The sequence below is a fragment of the Plodia interpunctella genome, chromosome 3 (genome assembly GCF_027563975.2).
Source record: "Plodia interpunctella isolate USDA-ARS_2022_Savannah chromosome 3, ilPloInte3.2, whole genome shotgun sequence".
In the NCBI taxonomy this organism is placed as follows: domain Eukaryota; kingdom Metazoa; phylum Arthropoda; class Insecta; order Lepidoptera; family Pyralidae; genus Plodia; species Plodia interpunctella.
This window is the reverse complement of record NC_071296.1, coordinates 3,302,377-3,328,570: the sequence shown is the minus strand read 5'-3', so window position 1 is coordinate 3,328,570 and position 26,194 is coordinate 3,302,377. Positions and strand designations below refer to the sequence as shown.

At 36.6% G+C, this 26,194-nt stretch overlaps 1 protein-coding gene and 1 long non-coding RNA gene across 4 annotated transcripts; one reads left to right on the top strand and one right to left on the bottom strand.

Annotated features, from left to right (window-relative positions):
* The first annotated feature begins 1,001 nt into the window (after positions 1–1,001).
* LOC128683907 (pre-piRNA 3'-exonuclease trimmer-like) lies at positions 1,002–23,793 on the top strand. Of its 2 annotated transcripts, XM_064437063.1 has the most exons (13): positions 1,002–1,183; positions 1,271–1,424; positions 1,703–1,937; positions 2,272–2,423; positions 3,598–3,733; positions 4,387–4,715; positions 8,452–8,579; positions 9,476–9,618; positions 10,301–10,387; positions 13,202–13,290; positions 13,690–13,788; positions 16,010–16,061; positions 23,480–23,793. In XM_064437063.1, the coding sequence occupies exons 2-13, from the start codon at positions 1,297–1,299 to the stop codon at positions 23,510–23,512; spliced, it is 1,611 nt and encodes a 536-aa protein (XP_064293133.1). In that variant the 5' UTR covers positions 1,002–1,183; positions 1,271–1,296; the 3' UTR covers positions 23,513–23,793. The 2 variants fall into 2 exon arrangements, with proteins under 2 accessions (XP_064293133.1, XP_053625964.2); XM_053769989.2 differs by lacking the exon at positions 23,480–23,793 and having other exon boundaries at positions 1,003–1,183; positions 1,269–1,424; positions 16,010–16,726.
* LOC128683911 (uncharacterized) lies at positions 15,071–20,274 on the bottom strand. 2 transcript variants are annotated; one of them, XR_008406334.1, is made up of 4 exons: positions 20,042–20,274; positions 19,240–19,350; positions 16,832–16,958; positions 15,071–15,150 (listed from the first exon to the last, which is right to left on the bottom strand). It is a non-coding gene; the product is annotated as an uncharacterized LOC128683911 (long non-coding RNA). The 2 variants fall into 2 exon arrangements; XR_008406335.1 differs by lacking the exon at positions 20,042–20,274 and having other exon boundaries at positions 19,240–19,466.
* Positions 23,794–26,194: the final 2,401 nt, after the last annotated feature.

The window sequence follows — 26,194 nt, the reverse complement described above, 5'->3', positions numbered from 1 at the left end:
GTTCGTAGTTGTAACACGTCAACGCCCGAGATCCGGAAGATAATAAATCTTTTAAAACCTTTTTCTAAAACCGACTAGCTTTAGCCCGCGATTTCGCCTGCGTGAATTTCCCTTCTAAACAAAGTAAAATCTCAATCATTATTGCATAATATTATTGTCAATATGATGGGCTCTAAGCAACGTAATGCGATTAAACTTATAACAATCAACTGTGAAAACTCTATCAAATTCTATCCAAAAGGTTTTGCGTGAAGCACGTACAAACATGGAGACAAACAAAAATAAAAATATTTTTTTTTGCTTATTATTATATTTGACAACCTCGGTGGCGCAGTGGTAAGGTTCTTGCCACTGAACCGAGAGGTCCCGGGTTCGATCCCCGGTCGGGTCATGATGGAAAATGATATTTTTCTGATTGGCCCAGGTCTTGGATGTTTATTTATATATGTATTTATTATAAAATATAGTATCGTTGAGTTAGTATCCCATAACACAAATCTCGAACTTACTTTGGGACAAGCTCAATCTGTGTGATTTGTCCCAATATATTTATATTTATTATTTATATTTATTATTATTGGCTTATATTAAGTTATCCTTTATGAATCACAAACCATAATTTATATTCTATTTAATATGGCATATGTTACATATGTACAGACATAGCATAACCCTCTTACTGTACTAGTTACGGCTAAACACCTAGGTTTAACCGGTTAGACCTATCTACTTATATCAGGCTAGACCTAGGTTTTGCTGTTATTTTCTTTCTTTCTTTCTAGACTTAGGTGTAGCAGGCCGCAGATGGTTACACCTAGGTGTAGCCAGCTTATCTTCGGCTTGACCTAGGTGCAGCAGATGGTTACACCTAAAAACTAAAACAAACAGAAGGTTGTGCTGTATGAAGCGAATAAAGTTGCCTGTTTATATAATTAAAAATAAAAAAATGAGAAATTATGTGCGTCACTGTCAAGTAATCACATTGACAGCTTACCATAACCTCAAATCGCCTTCTTCCTTCCTTCATTTAAAATTCAAACAAACATAACCATAAAACCTGATGTTTTTACATATTTCTACCTTCAAAATACCTATATAATTTAGCTTTGAGCTAATTATTATTGTGCCTAAAATCTAGATCTTAAACTTCATCTAGATCTTTGTTAAATATAATTCTTATAAGGTAATCGTCTAGTCTGTGATTTCCAAAAAAATAATGTTTTGGAAATGTTGTTTATAAACTTTAATACAAGTATTCCTTATTTTAGAGTGTCCCGTTAAAAATCTAATAAAATCATGGAGATAACAAGAAACAATTTCTTAGACCAGCTGGATAACATCACCAGAAATATAAAACGATCGTGTTTCATTGGGTTTGATGCTGAATTCAGTGCTTTATTGAGTGGAGAAAAATACAAATACAGGTAAATGAGATAAACTAAGCATATGAACTGAAAATATTTGGAGTCTGCGTTTGAATAGTGTAGAATTAGACTAGTTACATACGTAATTATTATGTGAACCGAAACACTGCTGCAGAAGTATGGAAAATGCTGACACAATGGACCGTTGACATAATACATATAGACTTACTGTTTATAGATGTTAACATTATCATCTCCAATTCACATACTACCTAGTAAATAAATCAACAAAAGTGAAAGCTTATTATATCTTAAATATTCTTTTTAAATATTTCCAGGTTATTTGATACAAATGAGGACAGGTATAATCTATTAAAAAATAAGGCTAGTGAAATGATAATGACGCAAGTTGGGCTGACAATATACCAATATGAACGGGACTTGGACACATATGTTGCCAATGGCTACACATTCCATCTATGTCCTCAAGTATTTGGAAATATTGACCAGTCATTCATATTCCAAGCGTCAACTTTGAAGTTCCTATGTAAGCACAAATTCAATTTTAATAAGGTGAGCTCAAGTTAAATTTTTTTATATAGTTAAATAAAGTTAAGTTGTTAATATGTATATTAAAGTTAAATTAAAATAAAATTTTCGATGTTAATTTGCAATTTTTGTGAACTAGCTATTTCCTGTACATGGCCAAATGTATTGGGTGAATTTGTCATACAAACTTTCACCACTTTTCTCCAGGGGTAATAATTTTTAATTAAATAAATAATTCAATGCACACAATTCTTATGCACTGAGATAGCTATTGTTAAACTGATAAATGTTTTAAGCCATATTTTAGAATGATCATTCTCAAACTTGTGTCCAATATTTGTACTTTCTGAAATTTCAGTTCCTGTATGAGGGAATCCCCTACCTCAGTAAAGTAGAAGAGAACAGAATCCAACAACAAATTAAGGATAAGACATTATTTGCTAATCTCATTCAAGACTTGGAAATGACTGATGAGAAAATCATACAAAACTATTGTTCTGATGTTTCCAAGTAAGTTTTGTATTTTAATCTTTGGCAATAATCATATTTGTATTAGTTTTAAAAGCAACTACTATATTTTATCTATTTTTAATGTTTTGTTGATTTTGGTCAGCATCACTCGTAGTAGATTGTTCTAATCGTAAAAAAAAAGAAAAGAAAAAAAGATTCCTTTGAGTTTTCTAAATCAACATCAAAATAAACTTATATATATTGAACATATATATATATATATATATATATAAGTTTTATATAATACATAGTTATAAGCTAATTAATTTATGATATGGAATTGATATGAGTATTAGAAAGTAGTTTACACAAGTTTATGTTAATAGGTTTAAAGTTATCATCTTGCTAATGATGTTGATTTAGAAAACTCAAAGGAATCTTTTTTTTCTTTTCTTTTTTTTATCTTTATTTGATTCGCAAACTGATTGTTACAATTCACCAACAACAATCACAATACAAAAAAAACTTATGATTAGAACAATCTTCTACGAGCGAACACTACATGCAGGAATTATGTAATAACAAACTCAACAGCATTGTAAACATGTTGCCTTAAATTAGGACCATAAATATTGCCAGTGAAAGAGGCCTAATTGCGGAAATAGTTCTTGAAAGAAGTGAAGTAAGAGTATGTTGTTATGATAACAAAAACATGGCACTTGAATAAACATGTGGCAAATACTCCACTGTGAAGGGCATAGTAAGGTTTTTAATAAAAATGTTAAAACTCACTTCCTCCCTTATCATCACAATAGGTATTTTACATTTTTATTATGTGTTATACATATATGTCAAGTACTTTGAAAGTAGTCTACTTTGTGTATGATTTAGTTTTCATTTTATATTTTTCTGTAATATGCTTGTCTTTCAACTCAACTCTCACGGGCCAGCAGATAGAAATTTCATTTTTTATAAACAGCAACTTTGTCCTTACTTTTCCATTTACTATATCTCTCTTGTTTTACTGGCTAAATAAACTGAATAATTACGAACAAAAACATATAAAATATTTTTATAAATTCCCATGGAGAGAATACCTAAGTTACCTGTTGAATAAATTAAAGGTGTCTTTTTACGCTGACACCGGGGCTTCGCGGCATCACAGCTCCAAATGCAACCAATTCGACTCATGCGAGCATGAGTGAGAGCCAATAATATAAAATGTAATTTCCAGATGGCTGATCAAAAGCGAAGAAGACACAATGTATTTGGATGTAGAGAATCCAGTGCTACGATATATAATTCACAATGAAATCAGGTTACGCTTCCCCGAAGTGCTCACCACCGATAGCTTAGGTAATAGCAATAAGGTAAATTAAGTAGGCTGGAACCTCTTTTTTTTTTCTATAAACATAGAGCAAGTGGTGCTGGTATTTAACATGTTATCTCACTCTCTATTTCTCTCGCATTATAATAACACCTGTGGATGTTGAGTGCCCTTTAAATTGTTTCTTCAAACAATTTAACCAAAATCAAGTTATTTTTTGATCAAAAATGAATTTATTGTTTTATTACTCTTTGTAGTGTGAATACCAACAAAGTTTATAATATCAATTTTCATATGTCATGTTGTATAAATATATAATACTGAATTTCATATAATATGACATAGCAATGACGTGTACTAGTACACGTGTTCACTTATGGGGTAGATAGAGAAAGAAATTGTGAAACTCGAGTCCATATTTAGCTATACGATTTAAAGCCCAGCTGAAAATCAAAACTGTGGTTCATGCCACAGCATAAAGCTGAGCTGGCAGCCTTTTCGGTAACGATCTTATGTTTATTACTTATAAATTGTAACATGTTTATGACTTGTATTTTTTTTTTGCCAATTAAAGCTTTTCTTTCTTTATACAGGCTTGTTGATGGAACTGAGATTCAATAGTGATAGGTCGCAAGTGTTATGAGAAGAATCTCTAGCTGACAGACCTTTTATTGATGATTTTAATACCCTTTCCAGGTACTTGTATACAGAAATAAAGACATCCAAGGTGCCAATAGTGCACCAATGGCGATATTAGAAGATAATCTGTTGAGACATATACTGGGATTTTCACAAATCATTTCATTATTGAAAACGGAACGGAAGCCTCTCATTGGACACAATATGTTTTTGGACACAGTACTCCTGCATAATCAGTTTATTGGTCCATTGCCACAGAAGTACTCTACTTTCAAGAAGAACATACATGATGTGCTCCCAATAATATTTGATACAAAATACATTTCTCATGTAATGAAGAATAACTTATCTTTTGATGAGATGTGGAAATCTAATTCACTGCAAGAGTAAGTACTTAATTTTATATATTTATTACTATTGCTTTTATTACAAAATCTATATATCTATCTGAACAATATCTATGGTCGTAATAAATGAAACTCTTGTGTAGTGGCAATTAAAATGTAAATATATATTGGAAAACAAAAATACAACACAACTATCGGCGGCAATTTTCTTGACAGTGAAAAATATTTGAAATTAGAATAACATTGTCAACTTATTTCTCTAATACAACTTTGGTGGCCAGTGCAGTTATTTTATTGTTATTTAAATCCTGGACATACCGCCCGCCAAGGACATAATTGCAGAATGTCCTTCATAATGATTGTAAACCGCCCGCCATGCCAAAATATGCAGCATGGCTGGAAAACAAACTGCATTCTTCCTTGGAGGTGGTAACAAACTCATAATAATTTGTTACAAGCAAAAATATTAATATTATATCCAGTTCTTAATGAATGACCACCAGTCAGATACATTTATTGACTTAAAACTTTTATTTAAAACAAATTACAGCAATTATGAATAATAAGTGTCCACAGTATTTACAGATAAGGTATTCTAATAACTTAACCTACTCGCAACACGTCTAAAGGGAACATAACGAGATTTTACATCAGCAATACCAGACACAATCCATCCAAATGACGTGTTTTGTGCGATTGCCAATCCTGTGGAACATCTTTGAACGCCCGTTTGTAAAATACCACTGTATACCTCAGCACCTAACAATAAATCCACTTGGTTCGGCCTGTGGTAACCCGGATCGGCCAAATGTTTCTCAATCTCACCATCCCATTTCGCCCTAACTAATTCTGATGCTGGGATATATGACGAGATAGTCCTAAGCACATTTGCTTTAACCTGAACCACACAGTTTGGATCTACTTTAGACCTTATACTAAGGGTTACCGAATACTTTGAATTTACCTTACTATTGGCAACACCCACAGTAAGGTTTTCGGAATGAGTTTCCTTCAAGCCAAGGCGCCGTACCAGGGCTTGAGAGATAAAAGATCCTTGGGATGCTTGATCCAACAAGGCTCTAACTAATTCACGACTGCCATTTTTTGAGTCAGTCTCTACTACAGCAGTTGGTAACATAACTGCTGTCTTACTACATGAAACATTGGGCTGAGTCCCATCAGCCTGTGTGAGACCTTTAGTCATCGACGACCTCGGTGGCGCAGTGGTAAGATTCTTGCCACTGAATCGAGAGGTCCCGGGTTCGATCCCCGGTCGGGTCATGATGGAAAATGATCTTTTTCTGATTGGCCCGGGTCTTGGATGTTTATCTATATATGTATTTGTTATAAAATATAGTATCGTTGAGTTAGTATCCCATAACACAAGTCTCGAACTTACTTTGGGGCTAGCTCAATCTGTGTGATTTGTCCTAATATATTTATTTATTTATTTATTTATTTATAGTCATCACTCCCTCTTTGTGGACTGTATTAAACGAGGGCGAAACTTTACCTACCTGACTCCCCGAACTACAGCTGGGGTGGAGCAAGATATGGTGTCGCCCTAGACATATTTTACACTTATAAACATATTTGCAAAACCTTGCCGTGTGATTATAACCTAAACAAATAAAGCATAGGCCCCTCTCTTTGGCAAAACTACGGCGGGTGTCACTGTGTGCTCTTTTAAACTTAACACAGGAACCTAATTTATGATTACCTGTACAAAAATCACAGGATAATTTCCGTACATGAAAGGACACTGTCTTTCTTATAGTACCTCTGTCTTCTAGAGACAGCCTCGATTTATCGCTTAAATTCTCCAGGCCTCGGAACCGAGAAGTCAGAAAATCTATAAACTGTTTGTATGTAGGCAATTCATCCATACAATCCGAAGACACCTTTAATTCCCAGGCCTTGCGAGTTTCCTTATCTAACTTAGAGCTAATTAAATGTACAATAATAATATCCCAGGTTGAAGTGTCGACACCTAAGTTCCTAATTGATTCCACGCAATCTGAAGTAGTGTTAACCATTTTCTTTATATCTATAGCCGATTCAGTTGTTAAACCTCTTTGATTAAATAAGCGATTCAGAATACTATTAGCCAAATACCTTTTATTGTTATACATTTGCTCTAGCTTTTCCCAGCTACAGGAATAGTTGTCAGAGGTCATATGAACACTGCGTAGCAGCTGTTCCGCTTCCCCTTTCAAATGACCTCTCAAATAATATAACTTTTGTGCATCATCTAAGCATTTGTTATTATGCACAAGGCCAAGAAACAGGTCACGAAATGACTGCCACTCCTCGTATTTTCCAGAGAAAATAGGTATTTTAATTTCTGGCAACTTTACCTTAACTTGAGCATTTGAACTACCAATGTTATCGCAATTACGAGTACAACCTGAATGGGCAGATGGATCACTTGATCTTGACAAATTAAATAAAACATTTCTTAACTCCGTTTTATACTCTACATATACATCTTCAACCTCGTCATACATACCATTTTTGAAATAGTCTGAACAACTTAGCTCAGACTCCTTTACAGTACTAATTAATTTAGTGTGAGTGCTGTTAAATAATGACCACTGCTGCTCCAATTGTTCCAACCTGATTTCTATATATGACACTGTTATACGGTCCTTATTGTATTTGTTGTAATTACCTCTAGCTCTACTGATTTTTCCTTTAATATCTTTCTGAAGGGCTAGGAAGGACTCCATAGTTACAGTTATACAAGTACACAAATATATATACAAATCAAATTAAAACATTTAACCACAACACAATATAAACTTTAAAACACTAAATTATGTACAAAAACCAATAAATATATAGGTGTGTTCTGACGTTATTTTACAACAAATATACAGACACAAGTGTAACCTAGTCTATTTACAAAAGTCCAACGTGTCCATATAGTCGATGGAAGCTGCACTGAATCACTATGCCCGATTCACTTTGTATGACTTGTAAATGTAAACAAACTGTACTTACAATATTTCACTTGTGTGTAGAATAGCACTCACTGTATTTCTTATGCAGACGCTGGTTGTATAAGCGCCCGCAACCAGAAAGCCAATCCAAATCCTAGTATGAGTGTTTCCTCCGGGAATCGAACTCCCGGCCGCCGTATTCCTCACTATGTATCCGCTAGAATCCTGACCGATTTTCCTTTCTACGGTCTGAAGCAGCAGTGCCTCAAATTGTGGTGACTATGTAATCACAATCCAAACGGAACAATAGTGTGCCACTACACTTGCACTAAGCTATCTTTTCCGCTAGCATTATTCGACTCTGAAGGACCAAATGAACAATATCTATGGTCGTAATAAATGAAACTCTTGTGTAGTGGCAATTAAAATGTAAATATATATTGGAAAACAAAAATACAACACAACTATCGGCGGCAATTTTCTTGACAGTGAAAAATATTTGAAATTAGAATAACATCGTCAACTTATTTCTCTAATACAACTTTGGTGGCCAGTGCAGTTATTTTATTGTTATTTAAATCCTGGACACTATCTATCAATAGCTTATAGCTCAAATAGTATAAAAAAATCTAATAAGACCGGCTACACTCTCCGATTTAAGACACATCAGAAAGGGATGCAGGAATATAATAGAAAGAAAAACAGGACGGCCTTCCTTTTCTGTTAAATACGCGCATCCCTTTCTTTAGACCCTAGATTGCCCCTGCTCTTGTCTTTTGCGTTGTAATTACACAAATAAATTCGCTACAAAAACATATTTTATTTTTTTTCAGTTTATACGAATTCTTCTCAGAAGGCAAATGTAAGAAACTAGAACACGGAGTGAACCTGATCAGACTGAGCACTCCGTTCGACGTCAAGCAGAGTTACCACGAGGCCGGCTGGGACTCTTACTGCTCAGGTAATAAATTCTACAATTATAAAACTTTTTCAAATTTAATAGTACGATAGTTTTTATTGTACTATATCTCAAAAGGCAAAAACGGGACTCTTATAGCATTACTTCGTTGTGCATAGGTCTGTCCGTCTGTCAAGATTGTTTTTCTCGGGAACGCTTATTGATATTTCTATCAAATTCTCGGAATCTCTTTCAAAAAATAAAAATCATCCAATGATCCTTATACATATATAAAACAAAGTCTTCTGCTCCATCTGTCTGTCTGTTCGCGATAAACTTCAAATTAACTGCACGGATTTTCATGTGGTTTTCACCAATAGATAGTGTGGTACCTGAGGAAGGTTTAGGTATATAATTTATTATGTTTTACGCGAGCAAAGTCGGGACGGGCGGCTAGTAATATATAATAGTAATAGATAATGGCTATAGTAACATTATTTCATATTTTCGTAAACAATCAATTATTACCAACAATGAACACAATAATAGCATATGTATAATAAGTGGGGTGTAATACAGTAGGCGCTCGCGACGATATTTTTATCTTTCATTTTATTTATTTATTTATGTATACATCATAACAGTGTCAATATAAAACTTACAAATAGGAACTAAGTACAAAGGTTGAAAGAGATAAAATATCGTCGCGAGCGCCTACTCGTGAATGCGCTGCCTTCGATAATATGCATAACAATTATATTTTAGAGAAAATATGCTATTAGTATTATTAATTATGCTATTATATGGATTAAATACGCAAATGCATATGCAAACACGCAAATGCATATGCAAACACGCAAATGCATATGCAAACACGCAAATGCGTATGCAAACACGCAAATGCATATGCAAATATGCGAATGCATAGGATCCGCTCTCTAGTGATAATGAATGAGCAGGGTACTGCTTCATCCGCCTCGGACACTGGGCCGCGTGCGAGAACAGCGGCGCCTACCGGCCGCTGGGCCCGCGTCAGCAGCTGGCCGCGCTCGCGCCGCACTGCAACAAGATCAACGTCATCCGGGGCGCCATCGCCTACATGGTGAGGAACAACATTATATTATATTATGTAAACTCTTTTATTTTAATACGTCCTTTTCAAACAACTGGGCATCCGTGGCAGGAAACTATAGCAATTCAAGTAAGAAAAATACACACACACACACACTATACCTGTTTCCAGAACTATAACACTAAAGAATAGCAGATGATAAGAGTAGATCAACCGCTTGAACATATTTTTAAGAAAGGAGCAATGCAGTTCAAATAAGAAAACTGAATCTATTTTAAATACATACTTACATTAGTGCAGCCATTGTGCCACAAAGAGAATAACTTATTTAAGATTACTGTCTCTGGAATATTATTTTACGGGGTAGACAGAGCCAAGAGTTGCGAATTTAAGACGACCTCGGTGGCGCAGTGGTAAGATTCTTGCCACTGAACCGAGAGGTCCCGGGTTCGATCCCCGGTCGGGTCATGATGGAAAATGATCTTTTTCTGATTGGCCCGGGTCTTGGATGTTTATCTATATATGTATTATATTATATAAAATATAATATCGTTGAGTTAGTATCTCATAACACAAGTCTCGAACTTACTTTGGGGCTAGCTCAATTTGTGTGATTTGTCCTAATATATTTATTTATTTTATTTATTTAATTCGAAGGCCACGTTTAGCTGCCCACGTTTTTTGTTTTGAATTTTGTTTTTCTTTTTTCTAGAACCTAGCCGGACCAGACCCTCCGAGTCATAGGCCCGATTTCTTATACGTGAAATCTTTAAAAGAACGAGTAATCAATGTCGGAAAGGTGAGTTTAAACTGCTATTCTAATATTTGTTTAAATCCATAATGGAAACCAATAGTACATTTTTAGTATTATAGTAGCATATACGAGCAAGAATAATATGACCGTAATATTTTATTTCAATGAAAACCCTACCTCTAGTCCGATTTGCGCCTACACAATTGTCAATAGCAATAGTGTGGTTACGCCTATGTCTCTGCCTATATAACTATTCCGTCTGCTTTGACCAAGGTCATATATTTCTATCTGACATCTTGACGTCTGATAGCAACAATAGCATTTTCAAGGAGTCCATTAAATGGCTGATGATGACTGTAATGTAAGCTTATCTTATTTAAAAGTACGCGCACCACAATCGCAATGAACAATGAATTTTCACTCACTACCTGGCGCCAGTTACTACCGAGTCACTATGACTATTTTAAATTCCGTAATTTAAAAAGTCCGCGCAAACACAAACATTAAAAATGGACCTTCACTGTACTATCGCACCTAACGGTGATTTCAAGCGTGACACTCCTTACTATATACAAGCAAATTTTTAGTAGATAAGATTATATAATGCACCCTTTGCACCTTTACACCCAGGTCAAGATAGAAAGTTATATTTTTCAGATTGACCTTGATCCTGGATATTTATCTATATAATACTTATTATAAAATATTGTATCCTATAACACGTCTCGAACTTACTTTGGGGCTAACCCAATTTGTTATGACTGTACATACATTATGATGATCATCCATTTACATTGCCACTACGTCACAGCGCAGGCCACACATACGTCATTCTCCCATTAAACTCGGTGAACACATAAATTACCTCTTACTAATTAGGAAAACCGCCAAAAGATTATAGAGCTTAGCCTGAACAGATAGTAATTACTGTTGAGAAGCAGATAAATATGCCATTTAATGGGATTTGGCACTTTAGATTAAAGGGCTTTTATATTGTGTTGCGTTTGAATGTGATGTATTGATCTTAGGTGCGTTATTGTGGATGTGGTATTAACCATATATTATGTCTTAATTTATAGTTAATCTATAGATAGTTATAGAGAAATACCGAATAGTAAGAGATATATTCAGGGTAATTACATCGCTTGATATCTTTATTTTCTTAATCGCCATGCGTTCCGTGTAGGACTGTTAGCGTATTAGGACATCGCGGCCTGTACCTATTGCAAAGCGTCCCATATGCCGGCTACACACTATCCACGAATGCATAGTTTGTATTAGAGCTTTTATTTACAACTAGCTTTTGCCCGCGCCTTCGCCCGCGTGAATTTCATAGCAAAATCTCAGTAATTTTATGGCGTACTCTGTAAGACTGGTATATATGATTCAAATTCGCATTTTTCCTCATCTTTAGTTCAATTTTCTGTTTCCCGCTGCGTGTCTCGTCCCGCAAACTTGTCCAGTCCCGCTTCCTGCTATGTAATGTAAAGTAGATATTCCGTACCTAGTAGATTTCAAGTGATGCGCGTTCAGAGAGACAGACAGACAAAAATTTCGAAAACTATATTTTCGTCATCTATATCAGTAACTAAGTATATTCCATGAAGAATTTAAAAAATATATCCAATGTACAAATTCGACCTTTCTTCGATTTTATTATATGTATTGATGAAAAACTAGCAGTGTATTCCGAAACTGAAGTTTAGCGAACTATTCAACGATAGATGTATAACATATCTGTATTAGGCTGTTATTTCGTTGCCTCATGCCTTTATAGCGACTGCCTGAAGGCAACCACTGTCTGGAATTTCGCAGGTATTAATAAATAATATAAAGATACAATAAATAACACAAACAACACCCCGGCTTGGGTCGCCTTAACATCAAAGGTTTACATAACGGACACAAGAGAACTATTTTTGTCCAATCTGTAAACAGTGCGGAGCCCATCCGCGCCGTCTCAATCCTCGGAGCCAAAATTAGCGGCCATATGTTACTGTTACGGTAGTCATAATTGTCACCCGGCGCGAAGTGTTGTTCGCGACGATATCTACTTCGTCGATTGAATGTCCACCGCCTACTACTGGAAATATTACATGGAAATGTTTGTGGGGGTGTATGAATAGATGTCTGTTACATTTTACGAAAAACAGTTAAACTTATTTTAACCAAATTTTAAGCCACTTTGTCTCGGAAGAAAATCTCAGTAGCTAATAAATAATTAAAATGGAAGAATAAAAATGATCATTTTGAATTATCATTTTCACGAATTAGACATTTCCTTTATTTACCCTCTTTTGATAATACCTCTGGCCTTAAATATTAGACAAGAAACGAAATTGGGCATTTATCATAAACCCGGTAATTACCAGTTTGCCATAGACATCACCGCCCCGTGTTTAACAGCATCTGCTATTGCCTGTCTGCGCACACGACGTCACACAAACACAGCTTGACAAGATCTTCAGTTGAAAACCGACCGACTGGCACACGGCCAACGCAACACACACACACACACACATGCCGTACTCCGCATATTTCCCGTTGCTAGTTAAAACAGATTGATAATACCCAAGTGTCACACGCGGAACAACTTTTATTTTTACTTCTGGACATTTTTTAAACATCGCCCGGTGTTTGATTTCTGGGACTTTTAGAAAAGTCATTTTTCATGCCACTGTCAAGGTTGATTTAAGGTTAAGATATAAATACAATTATCTTAGAGCGAATGTCGCTCGTCGCGATATTTCATTATGCTATAGTAGTGTTGTGCTGCGGGCTATAGATAGCTCTACAATGACATTATGTTGCTAGTGTTGCACAATCACTATTTATGAGGATTTATCGCTCTGGTTGTAGGTGGCGTCTGTGCTGACTGGGATCGGCTCGGTGGATGTCAAGCCTTATGGCAGGAGGACAGCGCTGGTTGCAACCGCCTCCAATTATACGTGAGTGCCTGCCGCTTTAATGTTCACATGTTTATTCAGATTTAGAAAATCCAATTTCAAAATCTCAGAATTGTTTAATCACATTTAAGATGCCTTGATAAAACTTTAAGATGCGTAACGAGACGTGGTAATTTTTATATTTTTCCGTCACTTGATAGACACAGTTACATAAATAACATAAGAGGTTCATTGGGTGCGTTGTAAACTTTCACACCCTATTTCTCGTCTCTGGGGTTAGAAATTAAAAAAGTAGCTTACGTTCAATTTCGGGTCTATAACTACATGCATACATTTCATCAAAATCGCTTCAGCAGCGGTTCAGCTGTGAAAGCGTAAAAGACAGACAGACTATGTTATTATAATATTGTATAGATATTTGTTAATTAATTTTATTTTCAGTGTGGAAAAAATATTGAAACATTTCAATGACAGCAGAGAGTATCAGATAACCAAGTTCACAGTCTACAGGCATTCGCCGCTAAGCCAAGTCGTGTTTTGGTATGTATTTAGCAAAGAGTAACAATTCTAGTAAAGTTAACTAAGTAAAATTTGTATTAATCCAAACAAACCTATCGCCCGCACTACTAGGCCTTAAGTTTATGAAAATACTTAGGTGATATAGATATGAATGGAAGGAATCCTAATTCCTAACTAATATTATAAATGTGAAAGTAAGTTTGTTACCTCTTCACGCTCTATCTACTCAACCAATCTTCTCTAAATTTTGCATACAAGTAGTTTGAAGAATGGAGAAAAACATAGGATACATACATTATATAGCTTTCATCCCGGAAAATTAACGCGGGCATAGCCGCGGCCAAAGTCGAGTTAATTATAAACATGAAGTAAATAATGAGGTAAGTCTTGTTTATATTCGAGTATTTTAATAGGGAATAATTAAAATATTGTTATACTAATAACTCAATAATTCGCGCTAAGTGTGAATACAAATGTTCTTGGAAACCGATAAAATTTAATGCAGCAGATTCTTACATCTAAACAAACTGCGCTGACTCATTGGACGCACTCACTGTTTAGAAAGCGGTTAGTCTGTAATTCTTACTGTATATTACTACTAGATATTGCCAGCGGGACTTCGCTCCCGTGGGAATTTTGAGATAACTTATAGCCTATAGCAATCTTAGATAATGTACCTTTCTAATGGTGAAATAATTTTTGAAATCGGTTCCGTAATTTCGGAGATTACCCACCTCAAACATACAAAGTCACAAACTCACAAACACTTACCTTTTTATAATAATAGTATAGATAGGTAATTTTATACCAAACGAGCGAATCCTCAATCAATTCCCACTTTGACTTTCCACCAATTTCTTGGGCACAACGTATAAGGCCAGGCGTTGGTGGACAGCCCAAGGGGGACTTTGTTATAAACACACCTTAATACGTTACACAAAATTAAGTGAGCAACTTTAATTTCGAAAATGATAATGAAATGAAAGAAATCTGAATCCAGCGGGAACTGAAGCCGAGACAGTGCTCATACAGAGCATTATTATTATTATTATTAAAAACATGTGGGACATGTGTAACAAATCCATTTAACTTTGATTTCATAAACCGGTTAGTCTTCTGATAAGATAGAATTGTTGTGTCCGCACCCAATGGATCGATTTAGTTCAATTAATTAGATAAAAGCTAGGAAAATCGTTAACACTTTAATGGATACTTTTGTACTTTACTACCGGACTGGTACAAAAGACTTGTACTCTGTGATTCATGAGTATTGTGAAATAACACTGAAACTCCACACACTTGTCTTCTTGCTCGTCTGGATGTATGCTGATATTTCGGTACTTTTTCTAATAGGTTTGCGTGACGTTTCTAACACGTGGACGCCTACGACAGAAATGTTTAGTTAAATTTCACGTCAATTCCCGCTCGATTCCAGAAGTGTTTCCGTCTCATTATTTTCAAGAAATTTAATTACACATTTGTCAATTTCGATATACACTTAGGGTGGGTTGCACCGTCAACTTTGACGTTAACTTCAACGTATGTAGAAAAACGCAAAGTACGCCATTATGTCGAAACCTCAGCGGCGCACCGGTTGGAATCAACGTGAAATTTAACGGTGCAACTCGCTCTTAAAATAAAGCATAACAGAATTAATAACATCGCACATGATATAATAACTAACCAAGCTTCGCTCGTATTTATGTTTTGAATAGAGCAATGTTCGTTCTCAAAAATCCGTGTATAGCGAATTTAGCTTTGTGTCTTATTTCGAAAGCAATCCATACTAATATTGTAAATTGAAAAGTTATGTATTTTTGTTTGTAATTAATAAACTCGAAAACTACTGGGCCCAATTGTGATGAAATTTTGCATAGAGATTGGCAAAACCTATAGGAGTGACATAGGCTACTTACTTATTATGTTTACACCCGAGCGAAGCCGGGACGAGCCGCTAGAATATACATATGAAAACTAAAATAAAAATTTAAGTAACCTCCGACAGCAAAGTTGTTGGCATCTGCTAGAAAAGAACTGACGGTTTTAAAATGGCTGAAGACATTTTCCAAATATAATTAAGAACACTTGATTAACTACTCTTTCAAATAAAAAAAAAACTATCAAAATCGATACAACCGCTTCTATGGTGCCATGGACAGACATACAGATACACACAAATAACTCTCCCTATGTCGTCGGGGGTCAAAAATAACAAGTTTTTAAAAACAATTTATTGTTACAGGGGCGGCGCGCTGATCACTGGTGGCTTGGTTCTCCTACTAGTACATAAAAAAGTAAAATAACAATCATGTAGATACTTAAATTGAATTTGCAGGCTTGCTGTCAACTCTTAGCGTGATTCAGTTAACATAAACAGTTCTGCATAGCAAATACGTGTCTTAATGTTAATATTTAGTACTGATTCCACATTGGGGGTGTTTCTCAGAGCGTTTTCTCCGCGGATTCCTACATCTATTTTCTTGATGGAGGAATCATTTACAAAATTGATATTACTACAATACAGTTGAATTATTTCAAAGTCAGATAATAAAACTTATTCTTGTCTTTGTAAGAATGACTAATTGTAAACCACCTTGGGGCATTCGAATCAAATTGGTTGTCCAAGTGTTCAAGGTATTTGCTTATAAAATCAGGCGACTCGCATGCTCGTTTGCCAACTTTTTTTAAATTCTAGCCTGTAGGAGTTGTGTCCCACTGCTGGGTAAAGGCCTTTCCCTTATTGTTCCACTCATCTCTCTCCATAGCAAGTTCCGTTAGCCAACTATGCCATAAAAAAATGCATTCAATCTCGGGTTCCTAAATTAATCTCTATTAGAAAAAAGTTGATGGTAGGCCAGCGGTTATTAGTTTATTTAAGTGCCATAATGGAAGCAATCGTTGTACATACCTCAAAATATTTATCGTTACTTGTACAGATAAATATAAACATTTGTTAGATATAGAATTTGTTATTTTTCCATATCACACACAGATCCGACAAAATAGGCTTCCAAGTACCCACTCATAATATAACAAAAGTAATATAAATGTGTATGTAGCTTACTGAAATATCCTTGTGCATATTATAAAAAGAAGTCCCCTTATCGCGTCTGTCTCTCTATTCACGATAAACTCAAAAAATACTGCACAGGTTTTCTTCATACAGTTTTCACCAATAGATAGTGTGGACCCTGAGGAAGGTTAAGGTATATAATTTAAAATAATAAATTATATATACCCCGAACGAAGCCGGGACGGGCCATTACAGACATACAGACAGACGAGCCACATCAGACATACGTGGCGTGTGGTTCCGAATAGGACTACATACATTCCCGTGGATGTCGTGTCGAACTAGGCGAATAAAGGACACGTAGCCTTGTCAGCTATCAAGCAACAATAGCATTCCCAAGGATGGTTAACGTCAGGCAGGCGGCCGGTCGTAAAACCAAATCAGAATCTTCGAAATTTTAAGGTTTATTTACTACGCAGACCTCGGGCTTTGCGCGGCGTCACAGCCCCGGATGAAACTGGAAATACGCAAGATGAGAGAATCGGACATAATACCTTTAGCTAGCGATAAAACAAACATATAGGTATAAATGAAATCTAGATTCGAGAGCCGTAGCAATCCAATCTATCACAGGTTTAAATTAAGCCGGCTAATAATGAGGCGGTTCCCGGAAGGCAAAGCAAATGAGTTATAAATCTGCGCACACGCACATGTCATAACAGACCATTCTTACTGACGACACAAAGTAGCGATAGTACAGAAGTTAGAGTATGCAGTTGAGAAACGCCTCGTTTGCTCATTTGTCATTTTAACAACTGAGAATAATAATGTGTGTTATTGCTGAAACCGGTGGCAGATTTTACTTTTACACTACTTACGTTATGAATGCGATCGTTCTGACTGACACGTATTAACAGCAAACCGCCGGGCCGATTTTGTTGAAATTTGGAATAGAATAGATATAGTTAATCACCCGTGGACAAAGATAGGATACGCGGGCGGAGCTACGGGGCAACAGCTAGTTTAATTATAAATGAAACTGTCATAAATAATCGGTAGGAAGGGGATGAGTTCCGTAAAAAATTAATTTCGATAAATGGGCATTATAAATCGATGAAAACTGTTATTTCTTTTAGAAAGATTAAATATCGATTTCCGATATCAAAGTGTTAGCACTGATCTAGCGTCACAGTACAAATTAATTTAATAAAGGCATGCAAGTCCTTTTTAGCCAAAGTTTAATTTACAACGTAGACCCATGCTTACGCTGCTTAACCGGGGCGGCTTAAATTCTCTGTTCTGTCTGTAATTTGTGTCGCCATTCCCATTGGCTGCGCTTGATTCAATCTTAACTTGCTAATATCAACACCAATCGATCGAAGTTGAAAACAAATAAGTAGTAACATGTTGTTTACGCTACGTTGCTATAAGGAGTCCCGGTTTAAGTCCCGACTTCAAAGTTATAATGTACCGTGAGACTGTATGTCACAACCAAGAAACCCACCGTGCAATCAAAATGTACAAAGATCGACATCTGAACTAGTCGGTGTAGACTAGTTCAGATGTCGACGACCAGTAGCGGTGTTAAATCATGGCCCGGTTGAAACCCACCAGGGCGCTTTATACAAAGAAGCGCCCCAGGGTTGCAAAATATTTTTTACCGACGTCCTTGTTTGTGCGAGTAATTTTTTTTGTAGCAACGGGTTTCTAAAGTTCGGCCAAGGGACTTGTGGCCATAAAACCTGCGGCACTAATGGCTACAATATAGATTATATTTTATTACTACTTAGAATACAAAAACCAATCGCCCGTCCAAACTCGAATACTCCAAAAATAACTGAACTAATAACTGCAAAGTTATTAGTTCAGTTATTTTTGAGGTCCTAATAAAGAGCACACCATAATTTATTATTTTGTTTTTCTTATTAAATTACCTATAATGTTCATACGGAGTTTAAAATGTTTGGTACAGGAAGTAAGACATCGTTTAAATGTATTGTATGGGTGGATGGAAATGAATGGTCGCTACAATGTCGATGTCGCGTTTTCCAGATGTTCGCGCAACAAAATCCAGCGACCAACTGCAGGCCAGTAATAAATTCCTCGTACGCATCGTTTAAACATAGTAATTCGCTCGACGTTTTACAATGTGCGGCTTATTTATTGTTCCTCCATAATTACAAAACTAACCCACGCCTAAGATATACTTTATTATTAACGTTTAATGCAAACATATTATTATCAGATGGGTAAATGTGAGCTTGGTGATTTCAGGCCTATAAATCTAGACTACTTGATTCTAATTAGGTACTAGGGTACTGACCCTACTATAGGAACGTAGAGGAAGTAGCTACTATAGGAACTGGTCAGTAGTACTACTGTGAGTACCATAGAGTAATATTACAGAAGAATAAGTTCCTATTTATTTCAGAAATAAATACATGTTCTGATCACAGTACCTGCATATCTAAACTACAAATCCTCTTGAAATGTTTAGAGACGCCAAATGAAAATATTTATTGCGGTGAATCCCCGGCATACGCTTTGGCCACAGCTTTGGTCATCAATATCTACGGAAATGCCGAAACATTTTTCTCCAATGAAATAAACTCGTTGCAATTTGGCAGTTGCGGTCAAGCAAATGAAATGGAACGTTCAGATTGACAAGTTTTTTTTGTGGGCGACCTAGAACAACCGGGCTGCAAGCTGAGCTCACCTTGAATTGGCATAATAAATACCCGGGCATCATTTGTGCCGCGCGCTCGCGGCCAGATAGCGTAGCTCGCTAGGTATAATTGCACGTGTAAATAAATTGGCGACGATACAGATGAGAAAATGGAAACTGATGTGGAACAAATGTTCCAATATTAAATAATATTTAAAATTTACCGATATCACATCAACCAGGCCTGGCCTTGTGGATAAGGCTTGAAAGATAGAAAAGGAAAATTTACAAGATTTTCGTTGCACATGCACATGTTGTGCACGCGGCTTAGAGTTTCCGATATTTCGCGTTCTCGTGGAAATTTCAAAGATTTTCCAAGAAACAAATTTCAATTTTCTACTCGCAGTAGATTTGGTGGTGGTGCGTTGTCTGTCAGTCAGCTACGAAAGAATTTTATATACATGTTGATTGTAGATCTGACAGATTCTGATGAATGAGAATCTGTCTTGGATCCTCCGTTGGATCGGTCAAGGGGATACTGGTGATCGCTCTGTTACTATTTCTATGTTAGCATCATTATTTGGTAGCATATTTACCTAAGTGGTGGCTAGTGTATTTGACCGGAAACCATAAGTTTATCTGTTTATATTCTGTACCCTATCCAAATGACGCGAGCACCGCAGCCGTGCTACGCGTCACTGCTGTCCTTCCCTTGTAACCGAGACCTATTGTTCACATCGTGTCTGTCCAACTGAAAAATCTACTCTATTTTATTTCTTTGGCAGCCACCGTCGTCTAGATTATTTTCATTTGGATTCGCGTGGGCCGCCCAGCGATATTGCGGACGACTGACGTTGATTTTTATTGCCCCAATGCAATATCGTATTGTTTTATTGACACGTAAACCGAATGTAGGTGATGTTGACGCTGTATAACTATTTTCGTATGCTAAGTACCGTGTAAATAGTTAAGCAGAAACTATTATACTTGTCTATTTTTTTGATGGGTCATTAGCACTTACCTTTTTAACGATTTTCTTGTGAACTTATCCTTGGTTTATTCCATAACATCTGTAATAAACGGAACGACGCTCCAGGCACAGTTTGGGAGTGTGAAATGTGAATTGACTAGTGGCGACCAATCTGATTTCACGCCACCCGCGCCAATACTTAACGCATTCGCAACGTTAACTGACAAACATATCACCGTACAGGTGGTAATATACGGCAATGTGATTGTTTACGATTTTGTACTTAAGAAAATGTTGAAAGTTACGCTTTTACAGCAATAGGCGTTTTACGAGTTCCGCGTATTACTCCGGCGGCTGAGCGCCGGCGCACTCCGCTTTGAGCACAGGCGCCGCCACTATTTACAGTCCACCATCAAACGATGCTTACTTACCGGCTTTTATTCTCACTACTCAAATAGTCAGCGTCAAGTCAAAATGGATACAATTGAAACATGCCCAGGACTTGACTACGCTGATATGGACTAAGAATTATGATCGTTTATAGTGAATTTCTGTGGCAAAAGTAGGTAAAGAGTAAAAAGCATAGTATTTATTTAGTCACTAATAATTTCATCAACATGCGGTAAAGACCTGCACTCTATTTAATAATTTATCATCTACTTTTTTGGAATGAATAAAGCAATGGCAAACCACTTCATTAATATTGCCAAGTAAGTCGTTGTGTTCATGACTACCACCCTCAGCCATGAAGAACGCGACTGTAAGGAAGGAATTTTATCAAGACAGACAGAGCACCTCATCGTCATAATTTTCAGCCTACATCAACCCACTGCTGGATATAGGCCGCCCTTTTTTCGTGTCACTTCCTACGGTCCAGTGCATGTCCCCCTTTCGTATGACCTAGCTCGTGCAAATTCCCAGGGCGAACCAGCGACGGCGACGGAACTCCGCGGTTTATATTTGTGGCTATCACGACCTCGTCACGTGTCGCATACGCACTTCCTTCTCGTGAAAATAAAATAATTATTTAAAATTAAATGGCCAACCTTTAATCGCGAAATGATTCTTTTTACAACACTATTAGGTTTCGTATTTGGAGGTCGGTTATGGTACGTCGATTCTGCTATTGTGAGGTCATAATCGTGTCTTTATTATTTGGAGATACGATGATAATTACGATATACAAAAAACAATATTGTGTTTGTAAGAAAGCTTACGTATACCCGGTTTCTATACAAAGCACAGTCCCCAAATGACTTCGCTTTGTTGTTCTCTCTCTCTTACTCGCATCTCAGCGTGTTTCAAGACTTTCACGTTACTGGACGCCTAAAAGCATAGGTTCTGCTTGAAAAACAAACAAACAGAACAACAAAGTTTTCCACGTGTGAAATTTTGCAAATAGTTATCGGCACGAATTCTTCTTTTCAAAGATTTGGCAGTAGTTTGAACACTATGGTGGAGCATCCATAAACATATCCATATATAGACTGAAAACTCTCCCCGTTTCCTAGTTGAATGAAAATACAAAGTCTATCAATCCAGCGCACTTACGAAGTACTTTACGAAGTATCTGGTTGCTTTGCTATTCTTTTTCTGACGCCGTTACTCAAGAATAATTTTCCGAAAGAGCCGAAACAGTGCGTTCATGAATAACCTATACCCATGCAGGCCATCATACTGGCATAGATAAATCGCAACATTTTCAGCCAACAAGCAATTCATATTTCATTGGAAATTGTTTACAAAGTCCGCCAGTGCAGTCTGTCAGTAATATCGCTTTCACCATGTTATTAGAGTATTGAAATTTCCGAAAATGTCTCATCAGTAAATTTCCATAGCTAGATTTAAGCGTCTCAACTATACGACGGAATACTGCTCAACGCACTATTCATGTGTGTGATTACGGCGATCACATACGTCATAAGTAAATACACAGATTTGATATTGTGAAAGCGCGTTGCGCTGCCTTGCCGCGTTTCTTGCTAACTTAGGACGTTAGATTCGCCAGCAACCAAGAGCTGCTCGAGTTGGCTTGTCTTCCGCGTCGGCCGTGCCAAACAATATGAACATATACATTTCGCGGAGCATAAACTTGCGACAATCTATTTCACTTCTATATTTATTTCCATCTACTTCACGACCAGCAGGTGTGTGTATTGTGAACACACCGTGGAGATTCTCAGAGACGTTAATTTAAAAACAAGTTATTTCTCTTTGACTTCACGCACGGCTTGAGATATATGAATACAGTCATATATTTTTTCTTTAAGAAACTATTTTATGGTTTGTTGTTTTCTCATAATTTTATTTACAAAAAAAAACATACCTACATAATGCCTACATATTCAATTTGACGACAGGTCAAACTAAAAACGTGTGCGCGGTTTTTATTTGGATTATTTATATTGTAAGTATATATTGCTGCAGAGACATTAAAATTCCAAATAAAAAACTCGCAGCATACGTGTTAGCGTTACAAAGTTCATGTGCATACTAGCCTTAAGCGTACGAGAAACAACTTCAAGTTCAGTGGATAATAAAATAATTCGGCCTATGTACACAGATAGTACAACAGAGTCGTTCGATTTTTATTTTCTTTAAGGAATGCAGTTGAATTACTTTTTTTTTTTAAATAATTCCAATCGTCGTTTTAGTTTCAGAGCAGTAGGAAATCGAAGCTGAGTATGACTTTCAGAGTGCAGGCCAAATACTATGATCCAAAGTCAACCAAAATAACGAATCAATGGTTTTGTCAAATCCAACTTGTTTCAGAGTTTACCGTGTCCACAAAAATCTACAGCTTTAGCTTTTTTATAGATGACTATATTTGTATGAATCAAACGGTGACGCGCGCTCGTACTTGGGGACTACAAAATGGCTGACCATTAATGACATGCTTTACTTCTGTCCCCTCGCTGTGTACCACCATTTCCACAGCGGCATCGCGGGCCGCTAATGACATATTTCGAGCAGACCGCCGCCAAGGTCGCGTCACCGTCCGCATTCGCTCTATTTCCAACCAGGCTATTCCTGAAAGCTTACATTGTTTTATTTTTGTCCGCAGAATACTGTCCACCGGGAAGTGCGTGCCTATTAGCGGCCTAATGGGCAGCGGCCTCGGTTTCTACTAATTTAAAATTTTCAGATACGCAAAGATTCTTAATACAGTGGAAAAACCTGATACCGATGGTCAATATATATGTAATATATTACGTTCCATGATTTGGAAAAAGCAAGTTATTATTTTTTTAGGTTTATTGCGATACATAAATATGTATTCTACTAAGGTATTGTTTAGAGGATTAAATTTTCAATTGTGATATCTATACCACTGGTTTCTGATTTTATTCGCTTAAAGGCTAAAAAGTTTGCGCGCTTTAAAATTAAAATATTCTAAATCTATTGCCTACTGAAAAAAGACTTTGTGTCTTATAAGTTTTAAAAAATATATAAGTTTTATTTTCGCTATTCAGTAGATCACTACCGTTCTATGTCCATTTAATTTTATTACTGACATGTCTATGGTAGCAATACAGCCGATTTATAACGGATGTTGTGGTAAGCCGATTGTTAAATGATTGACGGTAGTTTGAAAATCCTGACAGTCGAAACAATGTTTTTTGTGGAAATTTTGGTCTTTTTGTCATTTCCTTTTTGCCCATCAATATTATACCTACCACATTAGATCATCGATATCGTAAATCCTTACGGGTTATATAACGTACTTGGATTTGGTTTGGTGGGATTAGGTACATAGTTTTACATAAATATAATTGACTTTTAGTGCCGAAGAAATGTCTCTCTCTCATATCTGCATGTTCCCGTTGCGTTGCGTTCGGAGTTGTAAAACCGCGCCGCCCGGAATCAACGTAAAAAAACCGTTAAAATGTTAAGAATTCGGCTGTGATTTTTTAGAATCGGCCGCCTGCCTGACGACAACTATCCTTGGGAATCTTATTGTTGCCTATCAGCTGTCTAGGCTGTCGCCTAGTCCCCTCAAACGACATCCACTGGGGAATATGATGTGGTCCCATTCTAAGACGGAACCACATTCTTTTGTTAAAAAGCAACATGCAATTTTCCATTGCTTTCTATTTTTGCATCTTTTTTCCCTCGGTCGCTCAAATTCCTGGGTAAAAAGCAAAGACGCAGTAGACGAGTGGGCAGCTGCGTGGACGCGGCGTGTCCGAAACGTGGGCACATCCATCATCGCGTGACAAGGCCCAGGGAGGCCCTGCTCTGAAGATGAAACTGCGCAAAATGCCACGTGTTTATGCTGTAAAGTGTAGAGAACTGCTACAGAATTGAGAGAATAAAAAAGTATGTTCAGAGGATAAAGTCTACGTTATTGTTGATGTTAAAATATTCTCTAATCATAGTGTTGCTGGTTATAATTTCGGCTGTGACATGCGTTTAAGCATTTGAGGCTTTAGATCCCTTAGTCACCTCATACGACATCAATTGCCCGATGTAAGTGGCTCCTATCCTTGGTTGGGAGCCACACGCCAATTTTCCGAATCAGTAACTTTAGTAAAGATATTTTAGGCTATTGTACTTAATAATGAAAAATACGTGGAGAATTTTGTCAAACTCAGACTGGAAAGATATTTTAAAGTCACGAATGCTAATATTGAAAGTTAAATTCTAAACTATGCGCTATGGGGCTTCTCTCCCGTGGGTATTTCGGGATAAAAAGTACCCCGTGTATTATTGCAGGTATATTCTGCCCGTGCACATAACAATCCGTCCAGTATTTAGCATCCTCAGTTTAATACATCCTCACAAAATATTTACGAGTAGGTACTTCACTTTGCGCCGCAGTACGCACCCTTAACGTAATAATTTTTATGATTTCATGTTAGCTAGGATTAAGTTAATATCAAACAATTTAATATAACTAGGTCACGATCATTGTAAATAATTTAAATGTCATTAGGAAGTTATTTCTCTCGTTATAATAATTCGGAAAACGTTTGAGTCAATTGATTTTTATTGCTTTGGCAAACATTGAAATCATGCTCGTAATAGTTGATAACTTAATGAATGAATACCTTGACTACTACACTAGCTGCGCCCCGGCGTAGGGGATTTCGGGATGAAAAGTACCATATGTGTTATTCTTGGTTATATACTACCTGTGTACCAAATTTCATAACAATCGGTCCAGTAGATTTTGCGTGAAAGAGTAGCAAACATACTACATATAGGTACCTCCTCACAAACTTTTGCATAAATATAAATGACATAATAGGTAGGTAACCAATTTCCAACTGCTGGACAAGGGTCTCCTCACATTTTTTCATTGTCTCCCTGATTCTGTTCAGATAAACAGAACACTATTCAGATGAACAGAATCAAGGAGTGATGTTGATGTTCTCAAGGTGGATATGCGTGCCAATGATCTGACTACTGAGTATGCCAAAGGCTGTGAGAAGTGGAGAAACAAAGGCAGAAGAACATTATCAGCTACCACGCACCTGAAAAAATGCTTAGAGGAGATAGAGAGAGACCGATAGTGACGTGGGTCGTTCGGATTAAATTGACTTTTCCCAGCGTCGTCGAGGGCAAAATGCAACATGCACGCAACGAGACCTCGCATGCCATTACACTGGTACAGAACGGCGTTATTAATAGTCTTATAAATTAACCTGCCGACAGGTCTAGGCAAACTTATTAATCTAACTCGTCCCAAACAATTAACCGAATAAACTGACTGTGACTGTACAAGCATTGCGATTGGTTCTTATATGAATTACTTATTTTGTCACATCTGCATTCC